At 44.0% G+C, this 25,531-nt stretch overlaps 1 protein-coding gene and 1 long non-coding RNA gene across 2 annotated transcripts in view; one reads left to right on the top strand and one right to left on the bottom strand.

The window, feature by feature from the left end:
• mnta (MAX network transcriptional repressor a) overlaps positions 1 to 20,731 on the top strand; it is a 178,685-nt gene extending 157,954 nt beyond the window's left edge. Inside the window, exons 5-6 of the mRNA XM_073053277.1 lie at positions 4,826 to 5,018; positions 11,962 to 20,731. Coding sequence (XP_072909378.1) covers positions 4,826 to 5,018; positions 11,962 to 12,665 — 897 coding nt within the window. The 3' untranslated portion in view covers positions 12,666 to 20,731. The remainder of the gene's footprint in view (positions 1 to 4,825; positions 5,019 to 11,961) is intronic.
• Positions 18,202 to 25,531, bottom strand: part of LOC140731654 (uncharacterized) — a 27,683-nt gene continuing 20,353 nt past the window's right edge. The window contains exon 3 of the long non-coding RNA XR_012099885.1: positions 18,202 to 18,288. This is a non-coding gene — a long non-coding RNA (uncharacterized lncRNA). The remainder of the gene's footprint in view (positions 18,289 to 25,531) is intronic.

Genomic DNA, 25,531 nt, shown 5'->3' with positions numbered 1-25,531 from the left:
TGGTGGCCTCTCTCACTAGTCCCCTTCTGGCATGGTCACTTAGCCTTTGAGCATGGCCTGCTCTAGGCAGATTTACTGCTGTGTCATGTTCTTTCCGTTCCTGATGATTGACTTAACTGCACTCCGAGGGATATTCAGTGACTTGGAAATTTTCTTGTATCCGTCTCCTGATCCGTGCTTTTCAATAACCTTTTCATGGAGTTGCTTGGAGTGTTTTTTTTGTCTCAGGGTACTGACTCACCAGCAGTTGGACATTCCAGATTTAGTTATGTTTTTACCACAATCAATTGAAACGCCTTGACTGCACGTGCTGATCTCTATTTAACTAGTTATGTGACACTTAAAACCAATTGGCTGCACCAGTGATGATTTGGTGTGTCATATTAAAGGGGGTGAATACTTATGCAATCAATTATTTTATGTTTTATAGAAAGAAAGAAGAAATTGCCTTTCAATTCACGAGACAGCATAGGCCATCAACTTTTTTGCTATTGATGTTTCTGTAGCAGGCAATTTCTTTTTTTACGAGGTTGAGTTGCTAGCTCGACGCTCAACCCAGTATGAAAGGAAAGTGTGCACGGGAGCCGGCTGGATTCGAACTAGGGACCTTCCGCCCCAAAGTCCAGCGCTGATGCCACTATGCCACCAGCCGGCACTTTATGTTTTATATTTATAATTAATTTAGAACACTTTGTAGAGATCTGTTTTCACTTTGACATGGAAGAGTTTTTCTCTGTTAATCAGTGTCAAAAAAACACAAATTAATCCACAGTGATTCAATGTTATAAAGCAATAAAGCATGAAAACTTCCAAGGGGGGGGGGGTGAATACTTTTTATAGGCACTGTAGATGTGCTCAGTGGAGGGGAGGGCTTTGCCTGTGATGGATTGGGCTGCATCCACCACTTTCTGTAGACTTTTCTGTCCCTGGGCATTGGTATTTCTATATCAGGCCGTGATGTAACCAGTTAGGATACTCTCCCCTGTGCATCTATAGATGTTTGTCAAAGTTTTAAATGTCATGCCAAATCTATGCAAACTTCTTAGAAGGGGAGCTGTTGTACCTTCTTTGTAATGCCAATTTTGTGCTGGTCCCAGGACCAAGCATCTCAAGATCACACAAGGCCCTGAATAAGTGCCAGGGGGGAGTTCAACTCTTGCTCGTTAGGCACCTCTAGTAGAAGAACGTCGTTCCCACATTAGTCTTGTCAGTCACCTCTGATTTCACAAAGCTGTACTGAGTTCAAGCCATCTTCATCCAGAGGCACCACTAAGAGATAAAGTTGAAGCAAGATTTTCTTATGTTTGTTCTCTGACACCCTTGAAATTGGATTGGAGGTGAACCGGAATCAGGTTTAATATCACTGACGTACGGCGTGAACCGTGTTGTTTTGTGACAGCAGCACGGCACACTTCATTAAATAAAAACTACTGTAAGTTATAGTAGGAAATATATAACCAAAAAAGAGAGCAAAATAGTGACGTGTCATAAACATGAGGAAGTCTGCAGATGCTGGAAATCCAAAGCAACTCACACAGAACGCTGGAGGGACTCAGCAGGTCAGGCAGCATCTGTGGAAACGTTTCAGTCCGAGACCCTGGTGTCCTGAAGAGAATTAGTGACGTGATGTTCATGGGTTCAGAAAGTTGAGGGCAGTGTGGGCTTGGAAGTCAGCCTGCATTTGTGGGCCCAGAGGGATGGGGAGCATAGGGGATGTTGTTACGTTGCTTGTGTTCTGTGTTGTACTGCCGAGCTTTGTGAACATGCTATTTTGGTGCCAGAGTGCCTGATCTGAACTCCCAGCACATCCTGAGCCGTGTTGGTTGTTAATGCAAACGATGCATTTCACTGCACGTTTCCATGTACTTATGATAATTAAATCTGAATCTGAGTGTGTGCTTTCAGGCTCCTGTACTTCCTCCCTGACGGTAGTAATGAGAAGAGGGCATGTCCTAGGTGGTGAGGGTCATTAATGATGGCTGCTGCCTCTTGAGGCGTCACCTTTGATACGTTGGGATTGCATGGTCTGTATTTAATACAAGAAGCTGTCAAAATGAGAATAGTGTGAAGGACAGCTAAACGAGCACTGTGTGCTGGTATTGAAGTGGTGTATGTATATTATCAGTTGTTACATAATTTTCAAAAACAGTAGATCTCATCTCCTTTAGCCGAGATTAAATTGACAGCACACAGAGTGAGCATGCAAAGTGACACCAATCCGTAACAGCAGCAAGGATAATTGGACAAGCAAATGAGCTGTGTGGGGTCAGAGGAGCAGGGTCCAGTTACAAGGCTTAGTCTGTCACCTCTTTCTGTTATCAACCCAGTTGGAAATGGAAATGTTGTAATTGATGATGAGTCAACTGTATTCATTGCTTTGTGTGGATGACATAACTGTTCATTTTGAAGGAATTTGCTGAAGGGAACCTAACCATGTTCAGTTGTGGGTTCATCAACCAGCAGTGGGTTGGTAACTCAGTAGGAAGTATAGGAATTGGAATACGCAATTAGGAATTGATCCAATCACGTACATGATTAGGAATTGGTTCAGTCACGTATGCGATTAGGAATTGGTCCAGTCACGTACATGATTAGGAATTGGTCCAATCATGTACACAATTAGGATTTGGTCCAATCCCGTATGCGATTAGGAATTGGTCCAGTCACGTACATGATTAGGAATTGGTCCAGTCACATACACAATTAGGAATTGATCCAATCACGTACATGATCAGGAATTAATCCAGTCACGTACACGATTAGGAATTGGTCCAATCACGTACATGATTAGGAATTGGTCCAGTCATGTACACAGTTAGGAATTGGTCCAGTCACGTACATGATTAGGAATTGGTCCAGTCATGTACACAATTAGGAATTGGTCCAATCACGTACGTGATTAGGAATTGGTCCAATCACGTACGTGATTAGGAATTGGTCCAGCCACATACACGATTGAACTAATTCCTGTACTCCCCTCTCTCACCTAACTCCGTCTTTCTGAAAATCATCGTGGAGAGGAAAGGTTTAGATTGGGGGGGGGGGGTCCTCAAGGTTTTTTTATGCCGTGGGCCCCTACCATTAATCAAGGGGTGCTTGGACCCCAGATTGGAAGTCCCTGGTTTAGAGGGTATATGGGGCAGGCAAATTGGAGAAGATTTGATGGGCATCTTGTCAATATGGATGAGTTGCACCAAGAGACTCATTTAAGAAATCAGAATCAGGTTTATTATCACTGGCATATGTTGTGAAATGTGTTGTTTTGTGGCAGCTGTACAGCGCAGGACTTAAAAATTACTACTAAGTTACAATAAAAAGTGAAATAAATAGTGTAAAAGAGGGATAGCGATTCAGTGTTCATGAGTTGGTTACGGACAATTCAGAAAGCCATTGCAGTAGGGAAGAAGCTGTTCCTGAAGCATCTCCAGGCTCCAGTACCCCCTCCCTGGTGGTGGTACTAATGTCCTGGGTGGTGAGGGTGATTAATGATGAATGCCATCTTCCTCACTCCTTCCGTACGTTTTATCCTGTGAACACGAGAAAGTCGGCGGATGTTGGAAATCCGAAGCAACACACACAAAACGCTGGAGGAACTCAGCAGGTCAGGCAGCATCTACGGAAATGAATGAGGAGTCAATGATGCTAGAATAAAAAGGTGGAGGGAGGGGAATCTATTCATTTCCATAGATGATGCCTGACCTGCTGAATTCCTCCAGCGTTTTGTGTGTTTTATTCTATGACTCAATGCTATAAGGCTGCACCAACCCTAGCCCCACTGTGAAGTCTTATTGTGCTCATGTAGAAGTGTTTGAAAATGAATGGCTTTTATCCTTCCTGTCTGCTGTTGGCTTTATTGATTCAGATATAACCAGAGTTTGAATCTTTCTGTTCTTGTTTTTTTTGGGGGGGGGGGTGTGGTTTGGTTTATTCTTGAAGATTTGCAGCAAAACCAGGAATTTTGTTTGTTCAATCGATGATCAAGATGCATTGACTTTCAGGCTCCAGGAAGCACAATTTAATTGGAATTGTAGAAACAAACACACACTTCTGACTTTACCTTTAATTAAGTCTCACACAGTTGCAAACATATTTTAGTCTTTCACCCAATTTCTAACCAAAATCTTTCTCTTCATTGTCAAAGATTGATAACATTGGCCAGTTGTTTCATGTATTTAATGTTTCAGTACTGTTTGAGTAATATTGTAAATGTATTGTTTGATTAAGCATTCTTCTTCATTTAAATAATTAACTTATAATTTTAATTATTTAATTAAAATAAGTGAATTGCATATGTGATATGTGTGTGCCTCACTTAAAGTGAACACAAAATTAGACTTGCATTTCGACTCTTGTCTTCTCCTTTCAATTAATGTAATGTTTTGGAGTTAAAAACATAACAGGTTGTCTGTTTGGACACTCTGAAACGTGTGCATGGCAGTCTTAAAACAAAATGCAAATTCCACATAATTGACATTTATAGTCAGTACTGTGTTTTACTGCTGGGGTAAAACAAAATCCAATTTAAACTTTGGAAGGATACAGAGTTCTTTAGATTGTTGCTCATCAGTTAAAATGGAAAATTTAAGCCCTGGGTGTAATCCAGGTTTTCTGGCCGTCCTTGTACTGAGGGAGGGTTTCTCATTCTTTCAGACTAGGCCAACGTCCCATTTCTCCCAGCCTAGAGAGGCTAATGCTGCCGGCACACTGGAGTGATGAGTTCAGGTAGAGAAAAGCCACCTTCATTTGAACCCATCTCACCAGTCCTTGGCTTGTTCCATCTTGAATAAGCACATCGTGTGACCCTTCTTATCTGATTTGCTTCTAGACTTTAAAAAGGAAAGAGAAGGAATATGAGCACGAGATGGAGCGCCTTGCAAGAGAGAAGATTGCCTACCAGCACCAGTTAGCAGAATTGAAGAAGGAACTAAGCCAACGGATGGACATTCTTGAAATTGATCGCATCCTCCGCCAAACTGTGCAACTGGAGGACGACCAGGGTTCTACCTCAACCGCGTCCGGTAAGACACGGGTCAAGGGTCGAAATATCACAGCAGGCATTTGGTGTGGCCTTCTGGGTCAACACTCAGCCCGCAAAGCTGTGATAATAGGCTTTGCTTCCAAGTTCCCGCAGTCGTACGGGGCAATTTCATTACAACCAATTAGCTGGCAGAACGAGAATGAAATCTGGAAATCGGAAACAAGTATGGAAGGTTCTGCAGATCAAGTAGTTTCTGAGGGAAAAGATGCAGTTGGCATTTCAAATCCTGGGCCTGAAATGGTAATTCTGCTTCTCTTTCCACACATGCTGCCTGACCTGTTGACTGTTTGTTTACTAGTTTCTGAGTCTTGGTTTAAGGAGAGGCAGTACAAGTAGCCTCACCCCCAGCCACCCATCTTCCCCTCACCTGCCGACTTATACACCTTCCCCTTTCTCCACCTTCCTTTTCTGGCTTCTGCCTCCTTCTGTTCCAGTCCTGATGAAGGGTCTCGGCCCGAAACGTCGACTGTTTATCCCTCTCCCTAAGTGAGCTCCTCAGGCATTTTGTGTGTATTGCTGTACGAGCAGATAGGGTGGCAAAGAAGAGATGCAGCATGCTTGCCTTCATCGTTTGGGGGCATTGAATATCAATACTGGGAAGTAAGATTGCTGTTGTTGAAAGCTTTAGTCGGGCTGCATTTGGAAATGCTACGTGCAAATCTGGTTGCCACACTGCAGAGGAGATGTGGAGGCTTTGGAGAGGAGACAGAAAAGGTCCACCATGATGTTGTCTGGATTGGAGGGTATCAGTTACTGTATAAGGTTGTTATAGCCAGGGGATGGTAGTTTGGACAAGCTCCCACTACCTATTAAATGCTCCCAATGATGTGCGCCTCAAATAGCCTCTGATAACCAAGTCCAGATCCAGGCCTTCATGTGTGGCTTAGCTACTTAGCCCAGCGGAACCATTTCTACTGACAGGAGAAGGGCCAAAGGTGGGCTTTTGGCATCTTAAAACCAGTTGCTTTGGGCAGATGGGGCTCATCAGCTGTAGTTAGCAACTCATCTAGGAGAAGGAAATCTCTGATCTCAAACCTCCACTGACCTGTGGCTATACCCACTCATGGGGAAGGCTTTGGGAGTGAACCACAAAGAAAAAATCCAGAGCGAGAGTCCCTAAGGCAGCCCTACATCGAGTTCCACGCTGTCGGGCAATTCTGTGACGCTGCTGGTACCAAACTGTAGCAGTCTCTGCCCTTCCTTTGGGTTCATCAGATGCGTGGGGGAGGGGACCTTGCTACATGGGCAACAGCTTGTTCTCCATATCGCACTGGCCTGGCTTGCGTATCTAGGCAGCTAGGACACAACATCCACGATCGACCCTGACTGACAGAGGCCTACGGATAAAGCTCAGCTACTTTCTCCGGAGTGTCAGAGTCTGAGGGGTGACCTGAATGAAGTATACGAGATTATGATAGCTCTCGATAGGTAGATAGTCAGAATCTTGTTCCAGGGGTGGAAATGTCAAATACTAGAGGCCGTAAGTTTAAGTTAAGAGGGGAAAGATTTCAGTGGGATCTAAGAGCCAAGTTTTATCATGCAGAGGGTGGTGGGTCTATGGGATGAGTTGCAGAGGAAGTGTTAGAGTTGGCTGTGGTTGCAGTGTTTAAATGACAAGTACATCGATGGGAAAGATTTCAAACAGGGGTTCCCAACCTGGGGTCCACAGACCCCTGGGTTAATGGTAGGGGTCCAGGGCATGAAAAGGGTTGGGCACCCTGGTTTAGATGGATATGGGCTAAATGCGGGCAAATTAAGTCTCAGGGATCAGGAATCGACTTTATTCACCATGTGTATTTACATGTATGAGAAATTTGCCAGGGTGCGTTGGTCAGGGTGTGACATACAACAAAAAATCAACATTCAACAATTATGAAGAAGATTAAAAAATACAGGTTTAAGACAGGAATATGGAATAAAATGTGCATAAATACATAACTGTCAGCAATACCAGTATTTATAATGTCAACAGCATTATAAAAGTGGTTTCAAGTGTTTACACAGCAGTGTAACGATGGAGTGTAAGAGATGGAGGGGGACTAACTGGAATAGTTGATTAGATTAACTGGGGGAAGAAACTTTTGAGATGGCGTTAAGTTTTTGCTTTAATAGCTCTGTAGTGTTTTCCAGAAGGGAGCTTTTGGAAAAGGTAGCTTGCAGGGTGGTTTTTTCCTGCCTGATTCTTTGCCCTGGACACATACCAGTCCTGCATTGATGGTCAACTGCAGCCAAAAACCTTTTCTGCTGAGCTGACAGTTCGCTGTAGTTTTCATAAATTGTGAGAGGATGCTGCCCCAAGCCAGACATCAAGAGATGATTACAAATTTCACGACATATGCCCACGATATTGATGTGCCGATGCTCTCTATGAAGGCAGTGTAGACTTGCACCAATATGTTCTGGGGAAGATGGAACTTTGCCAACCTTGGTTGACATGGATGAGTTGGACCGAGGGCCCCTTTTGCCACACTCTATAACTCTAAGTGCTATTTCCATGAGGGTGCAACATTAACTTCAACATTTTCAGATTACCAGCCTTTCCTATTTATAGTAGACTTGGCCAGTTCTGATGAGTCCTCAAGCTGTAGCAGTCATTGTCCATGGGAACTGCCTGACCAACTGAGTATTTTTAGCATTCCCATTTAGATTTCCTGTGCTTTGTATCTCTCATTGCCAAGCAACACACACACACACACATACACAAAATGCTGGTGGAACTCAGTAGGGCAGGCAGCATCTATAGAAAGAGATAAACAGTCGACGTTTCTGGCTGAGACCCTTCATCGGGTCTCTGGCTACCTATCTCTGGCTCTCATAATTTTATATTCTTCTATCGGGTCACCCCCTCAGCACCTGGCACTCCAGAGGAAATTATTCAAGTTCGTCCAACCTTTCCTTGTAGCTGATGCTCTGTAATCCAGGTAACGTCGTGGTGAAGCTTTGTTGTCACCTCTCCATAGCTATAGTGTGGCAACAAGATTTGCATGCAGTACTCCAAATGTGGCCAGACGGAAGGTTTATATAGCTGCAGTCTTACTTCCTAATGTTAATACTCAATACCCCCAAGCGCTGAAGGCAAGCTTGGCATTATTTCTTCTTTACCACCCTGAATTCTTCTCCTTCCTCTTTTCTGCCAGCTCTTCCTGCCTGTATCTCCCCCAGGCAGTTCAGCTATGACTAACAACCCATCGCCACCCTCTGTCAGCCCCATCATCACTTTTGTGCATCACTCGGCCTCAAGGTCTCCACCCTATTACAGGCATATCCCCTTTGTTCTCTACACAACGCCCTCTGCATGTTTGATTTCTGACTTTCAGGTGCAAGGCCATCAACCCAAAACATTAATTCTATTTTTCTGTCCACAGATGCTGAGGATTTCCAGCATTTTCTGTTTCTACCTGATTTCTAGCATTGGTATAGTTCCGCTTTCAATTACAGGTAGTAGGATTGAAAAGGGCCTTTCGGCCCACTGGGTCTGTGCTAACCATTGAGCACCCATCTATTCCCCGTTTTACTCTCCGCCCCCGCCCACTTCCCCATCAACTGCCCGTGAATCCTACCACTTATTTACAAACTAGGGATAATATTCAGGAATCAGTTAACCTTCCCTCTTGCATTGTCTTTGGGACTGGGGGAGGAAACCAGAGCATTTGGAGGAGACACACATAGTCACAGGGTCACCAGTGCAGTGTGAGGTGGTAACTAGACTCACTGCACCACTGAACCTGTTGTGAATGCAATTAGATTCTGTCTCTTACGAGGAGCAATGAAGATTATTTAAATTTAAAGAAGCACTTGTCGAATTTGTTAGAAAGGTGGCAGGGGCCAGAACTGGCCAGGTTCATGTAAGTATACAAAGCTAGTTGCCTCCTATTTTTTTATTGGCATGATGTGCCTTTTGTGAAGATTGTCATGACAACCAGCTTGGATGACTTGGAAACAGCGGAAGATTTTTAAATGAGTATTCCTGAAGGTTATTTATTAATGTATTGTGCTGCAATTGTGCAGTTCCTTATTTGCTAACAGGGTGTGGAATTTTTTTATATCTCTTTTATTATGGAAGGGATGACTGCATGAAATGTATACGCATTGCTTTTTGTATTAAGCATTCGGTTGTACAATTATCAGCATAGTGTCTTGCAGGTATTTATTATAAAATCTTGGAAATGATTTATAATTTCTTATAATTCACATCCTTCCCTTAACCTCTAGTTTCCCTGATGTGTGAGTGATGTCCACAATTCTCAGCAATTTCTTGCTGCTTTGGGCAAAGCAGTTGCCATATCAAGCTGTGAAAATGAATTATAATTCATTATAATTTAATCGTATAATTCGTATGAATTAGGAATTATAGGAATTTATCTTGTAAAATTTCTATATTAGAAATTTCAATGAACAATGAATATGCAATATTTCCATAAAAAGAAATATTCAATAAACAAAAAATGAATTATGGAATTTTTAATTTCTAATTGGGATTTAAAAATTCCATAATTCATTTTTTTAAAAAATTAGTAACTGTATACTGGATCTTTAAAAATTATTTCTCCTTTCCTTTCATTAAGGAAAATATTTGTTGTTTATTGACATACAGTGCAGAACTGGCCCTTCCAGCCCTTTGTGCCACGTTACCCAGCAGACCCCAATTTAACCCGAGCCTAATCACGGGACAATTTACAATGACCGATTAACCTACTAACCTCTGCATCTTTGGACTGTGGGAGGAAACTGGCGCACCGGGAGGAAACCCCAAGGGAGAATATTCAAACTCCTTACAGGCAGCGGTGGGAATTGAACCCAGGTCGCTGGTACTGTAAATTATTGTGTTAACCACTTCGCTACCTTGCCACCCTGTAATTGCGTTATCAGTATTTTAGTCCTCACGCCTGTTCATTCATTCAGTGAGATCCCGATTGATAGACAGTTAACTCTATCTTCCTATTCCTCCCCTCCCCCCCCTTTTTCCTTGATACCTTTCGATTGTACAAAAAATTTTTATCACCTGTGGATTTCAAATTAACAATCCTACCTTTCATTGGGTGTCCCAAAATTTCTGCCGCATTATGTGAGTGGATATCGGAATCTGGGTACCTGTGCCAGGCTCAGGGAGATCGTACTCTGTTTGCTGGGTGTGGGTTGGCTCGTGTGTATATGGTGCTCAGAGTAGATCGTGTTTTATTGAGTAAGCTCAGTACCAGATCAGAATGCTAAACAGCATATTCAAAATGCTCATATTCATAGTGTTGAACAGGTCATGTCAGGAAATGATTTTTAAGCCCTTGGGTTGAAGTCAGGTTAAGATTGGCTAAGGTCATGTTGGGTTGGTTGGTAGACTCTACTGCCTATATTGCAAGAAAAGATGTGATAGAAGAAATATGAGGCAGGGGAAATAATTTCCCTCATATTTCTCATTGGATATGTCCTTGCAGCGTAAAAGGAGATTTTGGAAAGATTGTTCACATCTCTTTGGTTTCCATGACATGCTGAGCGATGTTCGGAGATCTCAGCAATTTCTTGCTGCCTTGGGCAAAGCAGTTGTTGTGCCAAGCTGTGATGCATCCTGATAGGACGCTTTCTACAGTGCATCGATAAAAATTAGCCGGGGTCAGCAGGGACGTGCCTGCATGGGAATGACACAGTGTTAGGCCTTTAGGCTCAGTTGATTCCTAATAATCCCATGAATCGGTACAACCTGCTCTCTCCCGCACTCCCACCAGTAAACCTACCATCACATCCTTGTGACGTGGGAGGAAACCTGGGCACTGGGAGGGGAACCCTCGCTGTCACGGGAAGAACGTACCTACAGACAACATGTGAAGTCAGGATTGAACTGCAGACACCTGGAGTTGTGAGACCACAGCACCATCTGCTGTACCCCTTTTATATATTGTGTATGTTAATTATTAAGATTCTCTGTGCCTGGTTCAACAGCACATCAGACCAATTCCTGCAGGCAATTTGGACGGATGTTTCCATTGGAAATGTTTGAGAAGGGATGAGAGGAACACCGAGTTATAACACAAAAACAGACCCTTTGGCCCAGCTCATCATGTTGATAACCTGAGCTAGTTTTGAACCCTTCTAAACCTTTCTCATCCATGTCTTCGTCTAAATGCCTTTTAAACATTATAATTGCTTTAGCTGGCAGCTTGTTGCATACACACACCGCCTTCTGTGTGATGTGGTGGCCCTCTTTTTCATCTGTATTTACCTCTCAACACCTCTCATCCTTTACAACCTTTGCAGAGGAAGCTCCTCCAGAGAAACCAACCCTGAGTTCATTCTTTCATAATGTGCCCTGATGTTGGGCGGTCATGGTCTTGACCAAGAAAGTTCTTGGCAATTTTTTTTTTACAGAAGTGGTTTGCCAATTCCTTCTTCTGGGCGGTGTCTTTACAAGATGGGTGGCCCCAGCCATTGTCAATACTCTTCAGAGTCTGGTGTCAGAGGTCGCATAACCAGGACTTGTGATATGCACCGGCTGCTCATACGACCATCCACCACCTGCTCCCATGGTTTCATGTCACCTTGACTGAGTGGGCTAAGCAGGTGCTCCACCTTGCCCAAGGGTGACCTGCAGGCTAGCAGAGGGAAGGAGCACCTTACACCTCGTTTGGTAGAGACGTATCCCCACCCTGCCAGCAACAAGCTCTGAGGGGAGGATGTGAAAACTGGTGAGGCTTCTGATCTGCAGCCAACAGCCCATTGCTTTAAATCTGGTTGGTGCATCCACAAGTTGACTAGGAGAATGGCACACCACAAACACATGTGGTCCTGTTGTAGTTATTACGTGTGTGTGGGGAGCTTTCTTTTAAAAAAAAATTTGGCTGAGGGGACGTCCCATCATCAGGAGTGCTTAAAATTGATAGCTTATTTTTTCCTTTAAAAACGATTGTTTTAACTTTTTCTTTCATCCATTTCAGAGGGTGAAGATAATGTCGCTGATGATATCGAAGACACAAGGCCCATGAACACTCTGACGAGAACATCACACCATGAGCTACTCAAGGCCAGCTCCTCTGCTGGCGCCCACCAGCCGTCACTGCTACCCCAGTGTGTGTCTATCCCTCATCAGAAGCAACCTCAGGCCCAGGCACAGCTGCAGGTCCAACCACAGGCTTTGATTCCGCCTCAGACAATAGTACCAGCACAGACTCACCTCGTGACCGCATCGGCGCTGCAGCCGACGGTCATCACCCACGCCGCGCCCGCCTCCCACGCCTCTGTGATCCACACGGCCGTCAACCACGCCAGTCAGGCGAAGCACGTCGCCCACATCGTGCCGGCCACCAGCAGCTCCGTGCAGCTGACCACCGCCACTCAGCCCATCGGGCATATCACTGTGCACCCTGCCTCCTTAGGCCATGTGGCCCACCTGGGGCGGCAGCTGCCCCCCATGTATCCACAGCCGATGACAGTCAACCAGCCGGTCGTGAGCCATTTGACGCACACCATCACCCACCAGCAAGTGAACGGCACCGCACCCGTTGGCCAGCAGACCGTTGTGACAAAGCAGTCGGTGGGTCCCCAGGTCGTACACCAGCAGATAGTTGGCCAGACCGTCCTGAACCCAGTCACCATGGTAACCATGCCATCTTTCCCTGTGAGCACTTTGAAGCTGGCCTGAACCTGGAGGAGCAGCAGGCCTCGAAGAAGCAGGAATTTCAATCTGAGAGAGAAAAGACAAACACCACACATTTTCCGTGTTACTGCAGTACATTCCTGACAGCATGGGTGTGGGTGGGGGAAAAAATCGATCGGAGATGGATGGTGTAGTCCGAGTGTCAAACGTCACCAGACTGGCACAGTACAAGCTGCTGATCAGAGGAGTCTGATTAACAGCTGTCCTTGGCAGCCTTTGTGTGTGTGTGTGTGTGTGTGTGTGTGTGTGTGTGTGTGTGTGTGTGTGTGTGTGTGTGTGTGTGTGTGTGTGTGTGTGTGTGTGTGTGTGTGTGTGTGTGTGTGTGCGCGCGCACGCACACGCACGCGCACGTATATGTGGGTGTGTGATTTGATGGTGAATTTACAGAAAGACATTAGTAAAACTTCTGTGTTCTTTTTCCTCCCTTCCCTGCAACTCAACTCCCTTCTCTCCAGAAATAAAATCTGGGTGGACGTCACCGTGATTAGAAGAGGCATTGAAATGGAGAAAGGGAAGGCGGTGGGGGGGGGGGTTGGGGGAGGTAGTTGTACGAAGGAGGCCTTAGTGGAGTTGAGCTTCACTGGATAGGGTTGGTACACAAGGTATCAATAGCAAGGAGATGTTAATTCTTCCCAATTAGGTGCCTGTGTGTGTGCGCGTGTGTCTGCGTGTACGGAGTGAAATGCATGGCCTGGTATAGCTGTGGGGCAGGCCCAGACGTGTCGCAGGTCAGAGACCAAACCAGGGTCCGTGCCCCCCCAGCTTCCTGAATTTATTTTTAAAGTTACTTTGTGAGGACCAATTAAAAAAAATTGTTGCAGTGTTTGCTTTAAGTGCACCTTCTGGAAAATTGACTGCAACGATGGCAACAAACAAACCCACCCAGAATCTGTTAAAAGCCCTGGGCAAGATGACTAGACGCTGGCTGGGGGGGGGGGTAGGGGGGGAGGGAGACAAAGTTAATCATATTGTTACAGTCCTGTTGTAGCTGTGTCTGTAGGACTGAGTGGCTTCCTAAGCTTAAAGTGAGTTTGTGTCAATGAACTGTTTAAGGCTGGCGTCATTACTGTGTGTGTTATAAATGCAGTGTCTGTCATATGGGGAACTTTTTATTTAAAAAAAAATCAACTTTTTTTTTGCAATAAAGATTTCTGCTTTCTTTGATTTAGGCCCAGAATTAGGGTCTGATTTGACTAAAGCCCAATAAATGAACTATCATTGGCCCTTGCCCAACGATTCTTTCTGAGGGTTCTGCAGTGATGAAGCCATCATGTTTAAGTATTGTGGGGTGTGCTTTACCAAGGGCGTTCAGGTAAATAAAATCCTGTAACTATACTGGAGAGCTTTGTACCTGTACTTCGATTTATGTCATTCACACAAAACATAACCCTAAGTTTAAAGTGAATATGTTATACGTAGACGTCTCAGGTATTTTCATGAATTTCTCGGATTAATTTTTTTTTAAATCATGGTGAAAATACTCGGAAGTGATCTGCTGTGCACTAATCTCATCGAGGATCGCAGTGCAGCAGTTTAAAGCCAGAGCTCGTCTCCTCAGAGTTAATCTTCGCAGGATTCTGAATCGGGAGCTCACGATACTCGGTACATTCCAGTGCTGCTGATTTGCTTGCACAGGAGGGATCATGCTGTTGTTGAGGAAAGTTGACGTGGAAGATCTGTCACTGCTGCATTCTAGTGATCAGTTTTCTTGGTGCTAGCTCTGGCCCAGATGCCAGGGCTTTTGTTCCTTTTCTCTAAGATGATAGTTGTGTACCCAGTCCTTAATTCCACTTACAAAGGCGGCATCTGCTCCAGTTACTCATGGAGTGTTTATGTAATAGTTAAACACTCTAATTTTAGCTATTTCTAACTATCACTGGTTAAAATAGTTAAAAACAACTCAGGATGCTGAGATACAGTGCAGGTTGCTGCCAGGTAGTAGACCAAAGCCATTTGTTCCCTACTACATGAAACTGATGATTTTTAAATATACACACTCAGTGGCCACTTTATTAGGGACTCCTGCTTGTTAATGCAAATATCTAATCAGCCAATCATGTGGCAGCAACTCAATGCTTAAAAGCATGTAGACATAGTCAAGAGGTTCAGTTGTTGTTCAGGCCAAACATCAGAATGGGGAAGAAATGTGATCTAAGTGACTTTGACCATGGAATGATTGTTGGTGCCAGACAGGGTGGTTTGAGTATCACAGAAACTGCTGACCTCCTGGGATTTTCACGCACAACGATCTCTAGATTTTACAGAGAATGGTGTGAAAAGCAAAAAAAAAAATCCAGTAGGTGACAGTTGTGTGGGTGAAAATGCTTTGTTAATGAGAGAGGTCAGAGGAGAATGGCCAGACTGGTTGAAGCTGACAGGAAGGCAACAGTAACTCAAATAACCATGCATTACAACAATGGTGTGCAGAAGAGCATCTCTGAATGCACAAACGCGTCAAACCATGAAGTGGATGGGCTTCAGCAGCAGAACACCATGAACACACACTCAGTGGCCACTTTATTAGATACAGGAGGTACCTAATTAAAATGGTCACTGAGCGTACATATAGTTTGTGCACCTCTTTTAATTCCAGACCATCACTAACACCAGTAGTGTAGGAATTGTTTTCATGATTTTTTAATGCCTTTTACAGAGTAGTCGTACAATTGCGGCAGTGGTGTCCCCCTGATGGGCTGTGCACTTACTCCACGCCTCTCATGTCTCTTCACAGTGCCAGACTAGAGTCAAGCTCAGCAGGGTCTTCCTCCCCCATTGATTCTGCCCAGCCCCTTCCCCGAACAGTGGCTTCACTAGTTAGGAGGTAGGACGGAGGGGATCTCATTCCTCCATTGATATGGGTTGCTAGTTAAATGTCGAGGCACTTAACCACAAACTGAGACAGTTAAAAACTGTTTCCCATTTGAACTTTTAAAGTAGTTCATCTACAAAATTATACCTATGATGATAAAACCAGGAATGCGTATAATAATAAAGCGAAGAAATAAAATATTTAAAAAATGCACCGGGGAGGAAACCACGCACTAAAAATTAGGATCTAGACTGTTATATGAGTTAGCTATTATATTTAAGATAATTTGATGCATTGAGCAAAAACTTATTTAAACTAAATTTATTACAATATAAATGAGCAAAACTGGGAGAATAATATAAAGTAAGATACAAAACTAACCTAAAACCAGCAAAGCAAATATATATTTCCATAAGAAGCTGAAATATTACTAGTACTTATGAGTGTGGTTCTAGCAATCCTGGCAAAGAAGGCCTTGTAGTTAATAATCAGACAGCAATCCAGTGCACACATTAGTTTTTGGTAAATGAATCCCTTGGGCGTCTAATGATGAATCCTAGCAAAGCGATGGTAGCAACACCACAACTGGGCTTAATGGTCTTTTCCAAATATCAGTACTTGTTAGATTTTGTAGTGCCAAGTGATCCTGAATTATACCCAAGTCTCACAGGGATATAGACGACTGCCACCCAACAATCTGATAAAAATTGTGTCCAAGACTCAGGAATGTCTGATTTAAAAATAATATAACTGGCAGCAGAAACAAATAACATGACCATTCTACAAGTCCTTACAATATTGGGTTTAGCAGGATTCATGGAAAATGTACAGTGTAGTTTTCAGTCAGGGATTCCCAACCTGGGGTCCATGGCATAGAGAAATTTGGGAACCTCTAAGTAAAGGTGAGATAAACAGATTGTTTAAAAGAGGTAAAACCTTTTCTTCCATCAGAAGTCATTTCACAATAAGGGACTTCAATTTCCTGATGATCTAGTTGGGACCATAACTCAATTTCTATCTCTTTCCAATTATTCTCCAAGATCATAAACTTCTCCCTGACTGAATCTATCCCTAGTCACTTTTCCACAAAAAGCTAACAGTTCAAAGTACTGTTTGCAGAGATTGATAAGTCCTCGTTTGGTAAGAGGATAAAGGGTAATGGGGAGAAGGCAGGAGAATGGGCTTGAAAAGGAAAACCAGAGAAGTCTCAGTGGTCTGAGTGCTGCTCCTGAATCTTATGATCCCACAAACTGGGAACTCAAACTCACCAACTTACCTTTAGTTTTCCCAGAGTTGGTATATTTTTAATAATAGATGTTGGCCTTTGAGCTTCTGGTTTGGTGGATGGGGGGTCATAAATCCACCATCCCTAAAGAATATAAAATCCCATCATTAACACTAATAAGTAGACATAAAAATGCCTTAATGCTGCATTTAAAATTAGTGAAAAATAAAATGGGAGATGAAATATTTTTAAAATTAGTTCATCCTTCTGGATTGGTTGGGGTCTTGACCATCCTACCCCATGCCTTGATCGTCCGCTGGTGTAGCACCTGATTCATGGGTCGACCTGGCACTCAAGTACTTCTCCCCTTCGCTAAGCCTTACAAGTTCATCTTAGAGTCATAGAACACTACGGCACCGGAACGAGCCCTTCACTATGAATTTGCCTTGTCCCATTGACCTGCACCTTGCATAACCCTCCGACCCACGTACCTATCCTAGTTTCTCTTAAACGTTGAGATCGAACCCTCATCCGCCAGTTCCGCTGGCAGCTGGTTCCACACTCTCATGACCCTCTGAGTGAAGAAGTTCTCCCTCTTGTTCCCCTTAAACATTTCACCTGTCACCTTTAACCTGTGACCTCTAGTTGAAGTCTCACCCAACCTCAGTGGAAAAGGCCTGCTTGCATTTACCCTTTCTATACCCCTTATAAGAACATAAGAAATAGGAGCAGGAGTAGGCCATCTGGCCATGGACTCATCTCCACCTACCTGGCTTTTCCCCATAACCCTTAATTCCCCTACTATGCAAAAATCTGTCCAACCTGGTCTTAAATATACTTACTGAGGTAGCCTCCATTGCTTCATAATTTTGTATAGATTCATATATCCCCTTATCAAAAAGCCAGTTATCAATGACATTAATAAAGGAAACATTGCTTTAAAAGTTATATAAAAACCTCCAGTTTTATTGGTTTCTACCTCAAGGCCAGTCTTCCTACAAAGGTATTCGGGCATCATGAGGTCCTTTGACATTCCCAGTATTTTCCAGTCAAATTAAAGACGATGGTTCCGGTTGGTGATGGGATCCAGCACTTTGGATCATGTGGGATATTCCAGCTCTACCAGCAAAAGCAGTCAAGTTCCAATATTTCTTTCAACACTTCCAGTTCGTTATCGCCTCACAACAAATTTCCCGACAGGTGTCAGTAACTCTTGATTCTGATCCTTGATTGGTTTTGGTTGCTCGGCCACAAGGGAATCACAGCTCAGCCCAACTCTGATTCCGTAGGTTTGCGGAAGCCCTGGCCGGCAGCCAGGGGGAAGGCATCCTGGAGGATGTTCTTTGCTTGTCTCACTAATTTGGGAGTGATGACACGGCACAGGGATCAACACTTGACTTTGATGCTTGTCTGGTACTGTTGTGTCACCCAGGACTTGCACTTGAAAGACTAAGCTCTTGCTGGAACTTGCCTTTCGGTTTTTTCAGACATTATTTGCAAACTGCGGGCCACGCACATTCCCAAATCTCTGTATATATCGTCTGTTAACGTAGTCAGTCTTGTTCTGGAGCTCACTGAAATAACACATAATATAACAGTAAGGAGCAGCTCTTACTAAATGTTTATTCTTGATGCCTGCTATTGGGGGTTCACTACTCACCCAGCCCCTGTTAGTCCTGTTTAATTGCAATTGAGGTACTGTTTCCAAGGTACTTCTGCATTGAAACGTGGTGACATTTCAAACGGAAGAAACCATTTTGCAAAACTTATTGGCAGATTTGTTTTCACCGTAGTTTCAATTCCCTTATGATCGTACCTGAACCGAATAATCTGATTAAAGAGAGCTCAAAACGAGACGGTTCAACCCTTTTTAACTGTTTAGTGCAAGGGCCTATGGATACATAATTGTGCACGTCCTATATTTTACGTCAATGCTGTTAATGTTCAAATGCACTTATCTGGCTGGCTTTCTATAAATCTCTGGGGTTTAAAAGTAAACTCTTCATGGACTGAAGACATTATTTCCAGGTAGATTAATTATTCCAAATCTCCCTCTATTTTCCTTTACAATTAAACTAAATCTTCTGACCATAGTTATCAGGTAGCACTGGGGGAGTTGGGGTGAAAGTAAATGGATCAGTGTCCCTCCTCCATGTTGCCCTCAGTACCCAACAGTAATGTATGTTTTGTTTGTGTCGCCCTGACTCTTCAGCCGTGATATCTTCATGGTCTAGTGGTTTGTTAATGCTTTTTATCTGGGTTCATTCACATGGCAACAGGCTTCCTGAACCAAGCAATATCTAAAATGAAACAGCAGCATCTTGGAGAAATTCGATCTAAAAGTTCCAGAGTAGGAGAACTGATTTGTTTTAAATCAAAAAAACATGTTCGAGGAGCTCTGTTTGGTATTTAAGGTAAAGAAATTATGATTTCATAATCCCACTTATAACATTAGAAAACAATTTTACATCAAGAAGAAAATAAAATAGAACAGATGGGGGTTTTCTCACTGCAAATGGAAGTGTGGATCTCTGGTTTGTATAGTTTGTTTGCTGTAGGAAAGGCTATCCAATGAAATGTTCTTATAGAGGAGCTTAGCACTGAAGATTCATGTTGTTAGTCCGTTGAAGGACGGCACGAACACTGTACCCCAAAACGTTCACGTGAATTGGCTTGGAACAGCAAAGGAGGCGGACTCTGAAAATCAGAAACCTTGTGGACGCTGGAAATCCGTAATGAATACAGGAAGTGCTGGGGAAAGTCAGCAGGGTGGGCAGATGCTATGAAATGAGTAACGTGCCTGGCCTGCTGAGTTCCTCCAGCATGTTCATGTGTGACACACACAATGCCCTGTGTAACACACCTGCAGATTTTCTCACGTTTATGTGTTACTCTGGATTTCCAGCGTCTGCAGAATCTCTTGTGTTTAGGACGGGCTAAATCTGTGGAAAGAGAAGCAGTGAGCGTTTTTGGTCTGAGACTGGGATCCATCGACTCCTTGGTTACTGGTAGGGGTATATGGTATAAAATAGGGTTGGGAACCCCTGCTTTGACAGAACTGGGGAAGGGAGTGGTACAGATTAATTTTCAGTAGGAGGTGGTGGGGAGATGTGTAGAACGAAGGTTATGTCCATGATAGGATGAGTCGAAATGCCGGTTACCAGCAGACAAAAGACTCTTGGTCTGCGTAAAGCGTCGTCAAAAGAGGTCTGCTTCAGTCCAGCTGTCACGTTATCTAACTGCGATCTCCAGGTGCGCTCCCCAGTCACGTGACTTGCACCTAAGCTCTCTATGACATTCTCTGTCAGTCAGAGAGCCACACGCACTGATCAGCAATGCATAACCATCAGCTGCTTTTATTGCATTGGCCTCACCAGCTCCAAGAGCCTGGCTGACACATGTATTTGTCACCAGGCTATAGCCAACTGTTTTACAGTTCAAACCCATTTAGTACAACTCTTTATCATGATAAGCAGCTCCCACCTGCGATGGGCTTTATGTCACTCGATTCACAGACTGTTTTGTGATGACAGAGCAGACTCAATGGGCCAAATGGCCTACTTCTGATTCCATGTCTTACGGTCTTAAACGTCAAAGGAGTTTTTATGAGTATCTGACACCAAAAGCGAACCAAAAAAAAAAGAAATTGACTGGGACTTTAATTGAACAAAAAAGAAAGCAGAATAATTTCCCCCATTAGAGAGACATTACTTTTCTATCATTAATGTTTGTGGTGAATGCCTTCACTGTGCAACAGCTTTTGTTTAAAATATTGAGGGGAAAATGTTTTTAAAAAAAATCTTTCTGTGAAGATTTTTGAAGTGTTTGAATGGACCAGGTGTGTGGGAAAATATTCGTGGATTTTTGTATATAATGTATTTTTACTATTTAGCTGTAATATAATAGCTTTCGTTCAAAAAAATCTCAGTATCAATGTGTATAATATTCTCATATCCATCTATCAAGCAAGATGCACTTGCCCCAGAAACTATAAAATAAAGATACACCTGCACTGACCTGGCTTCTGTAAGTTTGATTCATTTCTGATGTATGAGGTGATATTAGAACCTTTGCTCTTGCTTTTCTCCATGTCTCTGATTCCATTCAGACTTTTCTCACAGAGTCATGGTTAATACAGTGAAAAAGTGGCCCTTCTGCCCTACTCATCCATGCTGACCACCTAAGCTAGTCCTGTTTATCCGTGTTTGGTTCTCCAAACCTATCCCACCCATCTACTTATTCAAATGTCTTTTAAATGTTGTTCTGTACCTGCCTCAACTACCTTCTCTGGTAGCTTGTTCCACTTAACCACCACCGTCTGCATGTAGAAGTTAGGACCACCACGGTAATATAGTGGTTAGTGCGACATGATTACAGCTCAGAGTTCAATTCCGATGCCGTCTGAAAGGAGTTTGTATGTCCTCCCTGTGAATGTATGTGTTTCCTAAAATAGTCCAAAGTCGTACTGGTTAGTAGGTTAATTGGCCATTGTATATTGCCCTGTGATTACTTACTTACTGCCCATTACACTGCTGGTGTTAGGGCAGCAATGAAGGTCCTCCATCTCTGGGGGTGTTCTGGGCTTCCTTCATCGTGTCAGTAGCTTCCTCTTGGTTTTCACTACTGTCAAACATTCAAATCCCGGGTGGAAACTCAGGAATACCGTCACACTCAGATGTAGAAGGATTCTCCATTGCTGTTTCCGTAACAATTTTGTTTTACCAGTCAGGGTTGTTGGCCCTGAGCTGAGCACCACCCCCGAACCTGGAGGACCAGTGGATCATTCTTAGTCTGGCCTCTACCCTTTGACCTGCTGGACATGGGTGAACCTGCCATAAAGCCCCGACTCCATCCGACACAGCTCTCCGGGTCCTTGAGGCATGCAAGCCTCCGAACCCAATGACAAGGTTGTGGTCCTCTTGGAGGTGTCCTGCCATTAGGCTAGTGTCAAACAGGTGGGTTTCTGGCTAGGGTGGCTCGATGGGCCAGAAGGGCCCGTTCCACATTGTATCTCTAAATAAATAAAATAAAGTTGCCTCTCAGGTCCTTTTTAAGTCTTTCCCTCTCACCTTAAACCTTTGCCCTTTATTTTGGTTTCCTTTTGCTCTATCTCGGTCCCTCGTGTTTGATACAGCTTTGTAAGATCATGCCTCGGTCTCCTATTTCCCAAGGAATAAAATCCTAGCCGCTCAACCGCTCAAGCTTGAATCCTTGCAACATTGTTCTAGATCTTTGCTGAACTCTTTCCAGTTTAACGATGGGTTTTCTGTAACACTTACCAAAATATCTCTACCATCTCTCATAGTCAAGGATGGAATGATGTGTGAAATTTAGGAAGGAAATACTGACATTGGAAAGGGTTCAGAGAAGATTCACGGGAATGATTCCAGGAATGAGAGTGTTAGGAATTAGGAATGTTGGCAGCTCTTGGGCTGTATTCCCTGGAGTTCAGGAGAATGAGGGGGGATCTCATGGAAACATTCTGAATGTTAAAAGGCTGGAACAGATTAGATATGGCAGTTATTTCCCATGGTAGGGGATTCTAGGACAAGAGGGCACGACTTCAGGATTGAAGGATGTCCATTTAGAACTGAGATGCGGAGAAATTACTTTAGTCAGAGGGTGGTAAACCTGTGGGATTTGTTGCCAGGAGCGGCTGTGGAGGCCAAGTCACTGGGTGTGTTTAAGGCAGAAATAGGTTCTTGATTGGCCAGTGCATCAAAGGGTATGGGGAGAAGGCAGGGGAGTGGGGATGACTGGAAGAATTGGGTCAGCCCATGATTGAATGGCTGAGCAGACTCAATGGGCCGAATGGCCTACTTCTGCTCCTATATCGTATGGTCTTATGGTCTAATGCAGGTAAATGGGATTAGTACCAGTGGGCAACAAAAGCTGCCATGAACTCTGATGATGATTCTGCCGGCTCTTTGCTGAAGGGTTAATGAAAAAATGAGGTGAATGGATGCAGAAGGGTATCTGGCATTATGTCTAGCAACGTTATAAGGGAGCTCACAGATGTGAGTACGTTTACATACTGAGCAAGTTAGAAAACAATTACATATCCTTTGGTGTTTAAAGATAGAAGGGTCTCGGCCCGAAATGTCAACTGTTTATTCATTTCCATAGATGTTCCCTGATCTCCTGAGATCCCCCAGCATTTTGTGTGCGTTGCTTTGGATTTCCAGCATCTGCAGAATTTCTCATGTTAAAGATGAGTTTTATTTGTCATACACATCGAAGCGTACAGAGAAATGTGTCGTTTTGCGTCAAAGATCAACCCAGCCCAAAGATGTGCTGGGTGGGGGGGGCTGCCCGCAGGTATCGCCATGTTTCCAGTGCCAACGTAGGATGCCCACAACTCACTAACCCAGTCTCGTGCGGTACATCTTTGGAATGTGGGAGGGGGCAGCCCCCCCGTGCTTGCTAGGGACAGCCCACGAGTGTTGCCATGCCTCGAGCGCCAACTCGACTCACGAACAATGTCTCATACAGTCTGTCTTTGCAATGCGGCAGGAAACCGGAGCAAACCCATGCAATTGCGGGGAGAATTTTCAAACTCCTCACAGACAGCAGCCGGGAAGCGAACCCTGATTGTTGTAAACCATCACACTAATCGCTACACTTGGATGCTGCCAGAGTTTCAAAAGAACATTAGGAAATGAAATTTGACACTGAACCATATGAGATAATAGTAGGATAGGTGAGAAAGGGTTCAAAGAGAATGAGAGGAGTTTAAGTGAGGGGTCTCCAGAGGAAGATATGCACAGTGGTGAGGAGCGTAGGAATTTCTTCCCACAGATGGTTGGTGGATCTCTGAGCTTCTCTACCCAGGAGGGTTGCATTTGCTAGATTACAGGATATTTTTAAAGTGGAGGAAATTAATTTTTGGGTAGTTGAGGGAGCAACAACTTCCCGCTGAACATCGATGGCTCCTTGGTAGAGATCGTTAAGAGCACCAAATTTCTTGGTGTTCACCTGGCGGAGAATCTCACCTGGTCCCTCAACACCAGCTCCATAGCAAAGAAATCCCAGCAGCGTCTCTACTTTCTGCGAAGGCTGAGGAAAGTCCATCTCCCACCCCCCATCCTCATTGCATTCTACAGGGGTTGTATTGAGAGCATCCTAAGCAGCTGCATTACTGCCTGGTTCGGAAATTGCACCATCTCGGATCGCAAGACCCTGCAGCTGATAGTGAGGTCAGCTGAGAAGATCATCGGGGTCTCTCTTCCCGCCATTAGGGACGTTTACACTCCACGCTGCATCCGCAAAGCAAACAGCATTATGAAGGACCCCACACACCCCTCATACAAACTTTTCTCCCTCCTGCTGTCTGGGAAAAGGCACCGAAGCATTCAGGCTCTCACAACCAGACTATGTAACAGTTTCTTCCCCCAAGCTATCAGACTCCTCAATACCCAGAGCCTGGACTGACACCTTACTGCCCTGTTGTCTTGTTTATTATTTATTGTAATGCCTGCACTGTTTTGTGCACTTTATGCAGTCCTGGGTAGGTCTGTAGTCTAGTGTAGCTTTTTTCTGTGTTTTTTACGTAGTTCAGTGTAGTTTTTGTACTGTGTCATGTAACACCATGGTCCTGGAAAAATGTCTCATTTTTACTATGCACTGTACCAGCAGTAATGGTCGAAATGACAATAAAAGTGACTTTTACTTGACTTGTGTGGAACTGGTACAGAAAAAGAGTTGAACCCTGTGGCAAATCAGCTGTCATCATGCTGAATGTCAGGGCCGAGTGGCTAGCTCCTGATTTTTTTTGTCATTCTGAAAGCAGAACATAGGTTCGGAATGGTTGTCAGTTATTGTTGGTGCAGCGTTTGATGGTGGCACCTTTTTCCCAGTGGGCTTTTGCTTTTTTTTTTGTCAAAACGCTAATCGTGTTTCACAGGTGAGTTTTCCTTGCTTGGCTCTGTGCTATGCTGTTGGTATTGGCTTATTGTTCCATGTACTGAGCGAGATGCTGTGTATACAATGTGATAAGACGGATTCTTGACCTCACAATCTACCTCATTATGATCTTTCACTTTATTGTTTACCTGCACTTTTACACTTTATTCCATAATTCTTATTACTTTACCTTGTTCTACCTCAATGCACAGTGATCTGTCCTAACAGTGTGCACTGTTAAAGTGCAAGATCATAATGAGGTAGATTGTGAGGTCAAGAATCCGTCTTATCGTACAAGAGGTCCAATCAAATCTGATAGCAGCATAGAAGATGTCCTTGAGCCTGGTGGTGGTACGTGTTTTCAACTTTTGGATCTGCTCCCCAGTGGGAGAAGAGAGGAAGTTTGGGGCGGGTGGAGTCTTCGACTATGCTGGCTGCTTCACTGAGGCAGCGAGGAGTATGGACAGAGTTCATAGAGAGGTGGCTGATTTCCATGATGTGCTGAGCTGTGTCCGCAACTCTTTGCAGTTTCTTGCAGATAATGTAGGGTTAAAATGACACGTGCAATGCTAAGCCCATTGTTCATTCGGTATGTGCCGTGTCATATGATGAAGGAGGGGGGGCGATCATGGTCTTTCCATGACTATGATACTTCTACAGAAGTGGCCGCCTTCCGGGCAGTGTCTTTACAAGATGTGTGATCCCAGCCATTATCAATACTCTTCAGAGATTGTCTACCTGGCATCAGAAGTTCATTAACCAGGACTTGTGATATGCACCAGCTGCTCAAACAACCATCCACTATGAAGCTCCCTTGGTTTCACATGACGCTGACTGGGGGGCTAAGCAGGTGCTACCCCTTGCCCAAGGGTGACCTGTTGGATAGCAGAGGGAAGGAGCCCCTTACACCTGCTT

The sequence above is a fragment of the Hemitrygon akajei genome, chromosome 8, assembly GCF_048418815.1.
Source record: "Hemitrygon akajei chromosome 8, sHemAka1.3, whole genome shotgun sequence".
Taxonomy (NCBI): domain Eukaryota; kingdom Metazoa; phylum Chordata; class Chondrichthyes; order Myliobatiformes; family Dasyatidae; genus Hemitrygon; species Hemitrygon akajei.
Note: the sequence above shows the minus strand (reverse complement) of the source record. Positions and strands in the feature narration are given on the sequence as shown.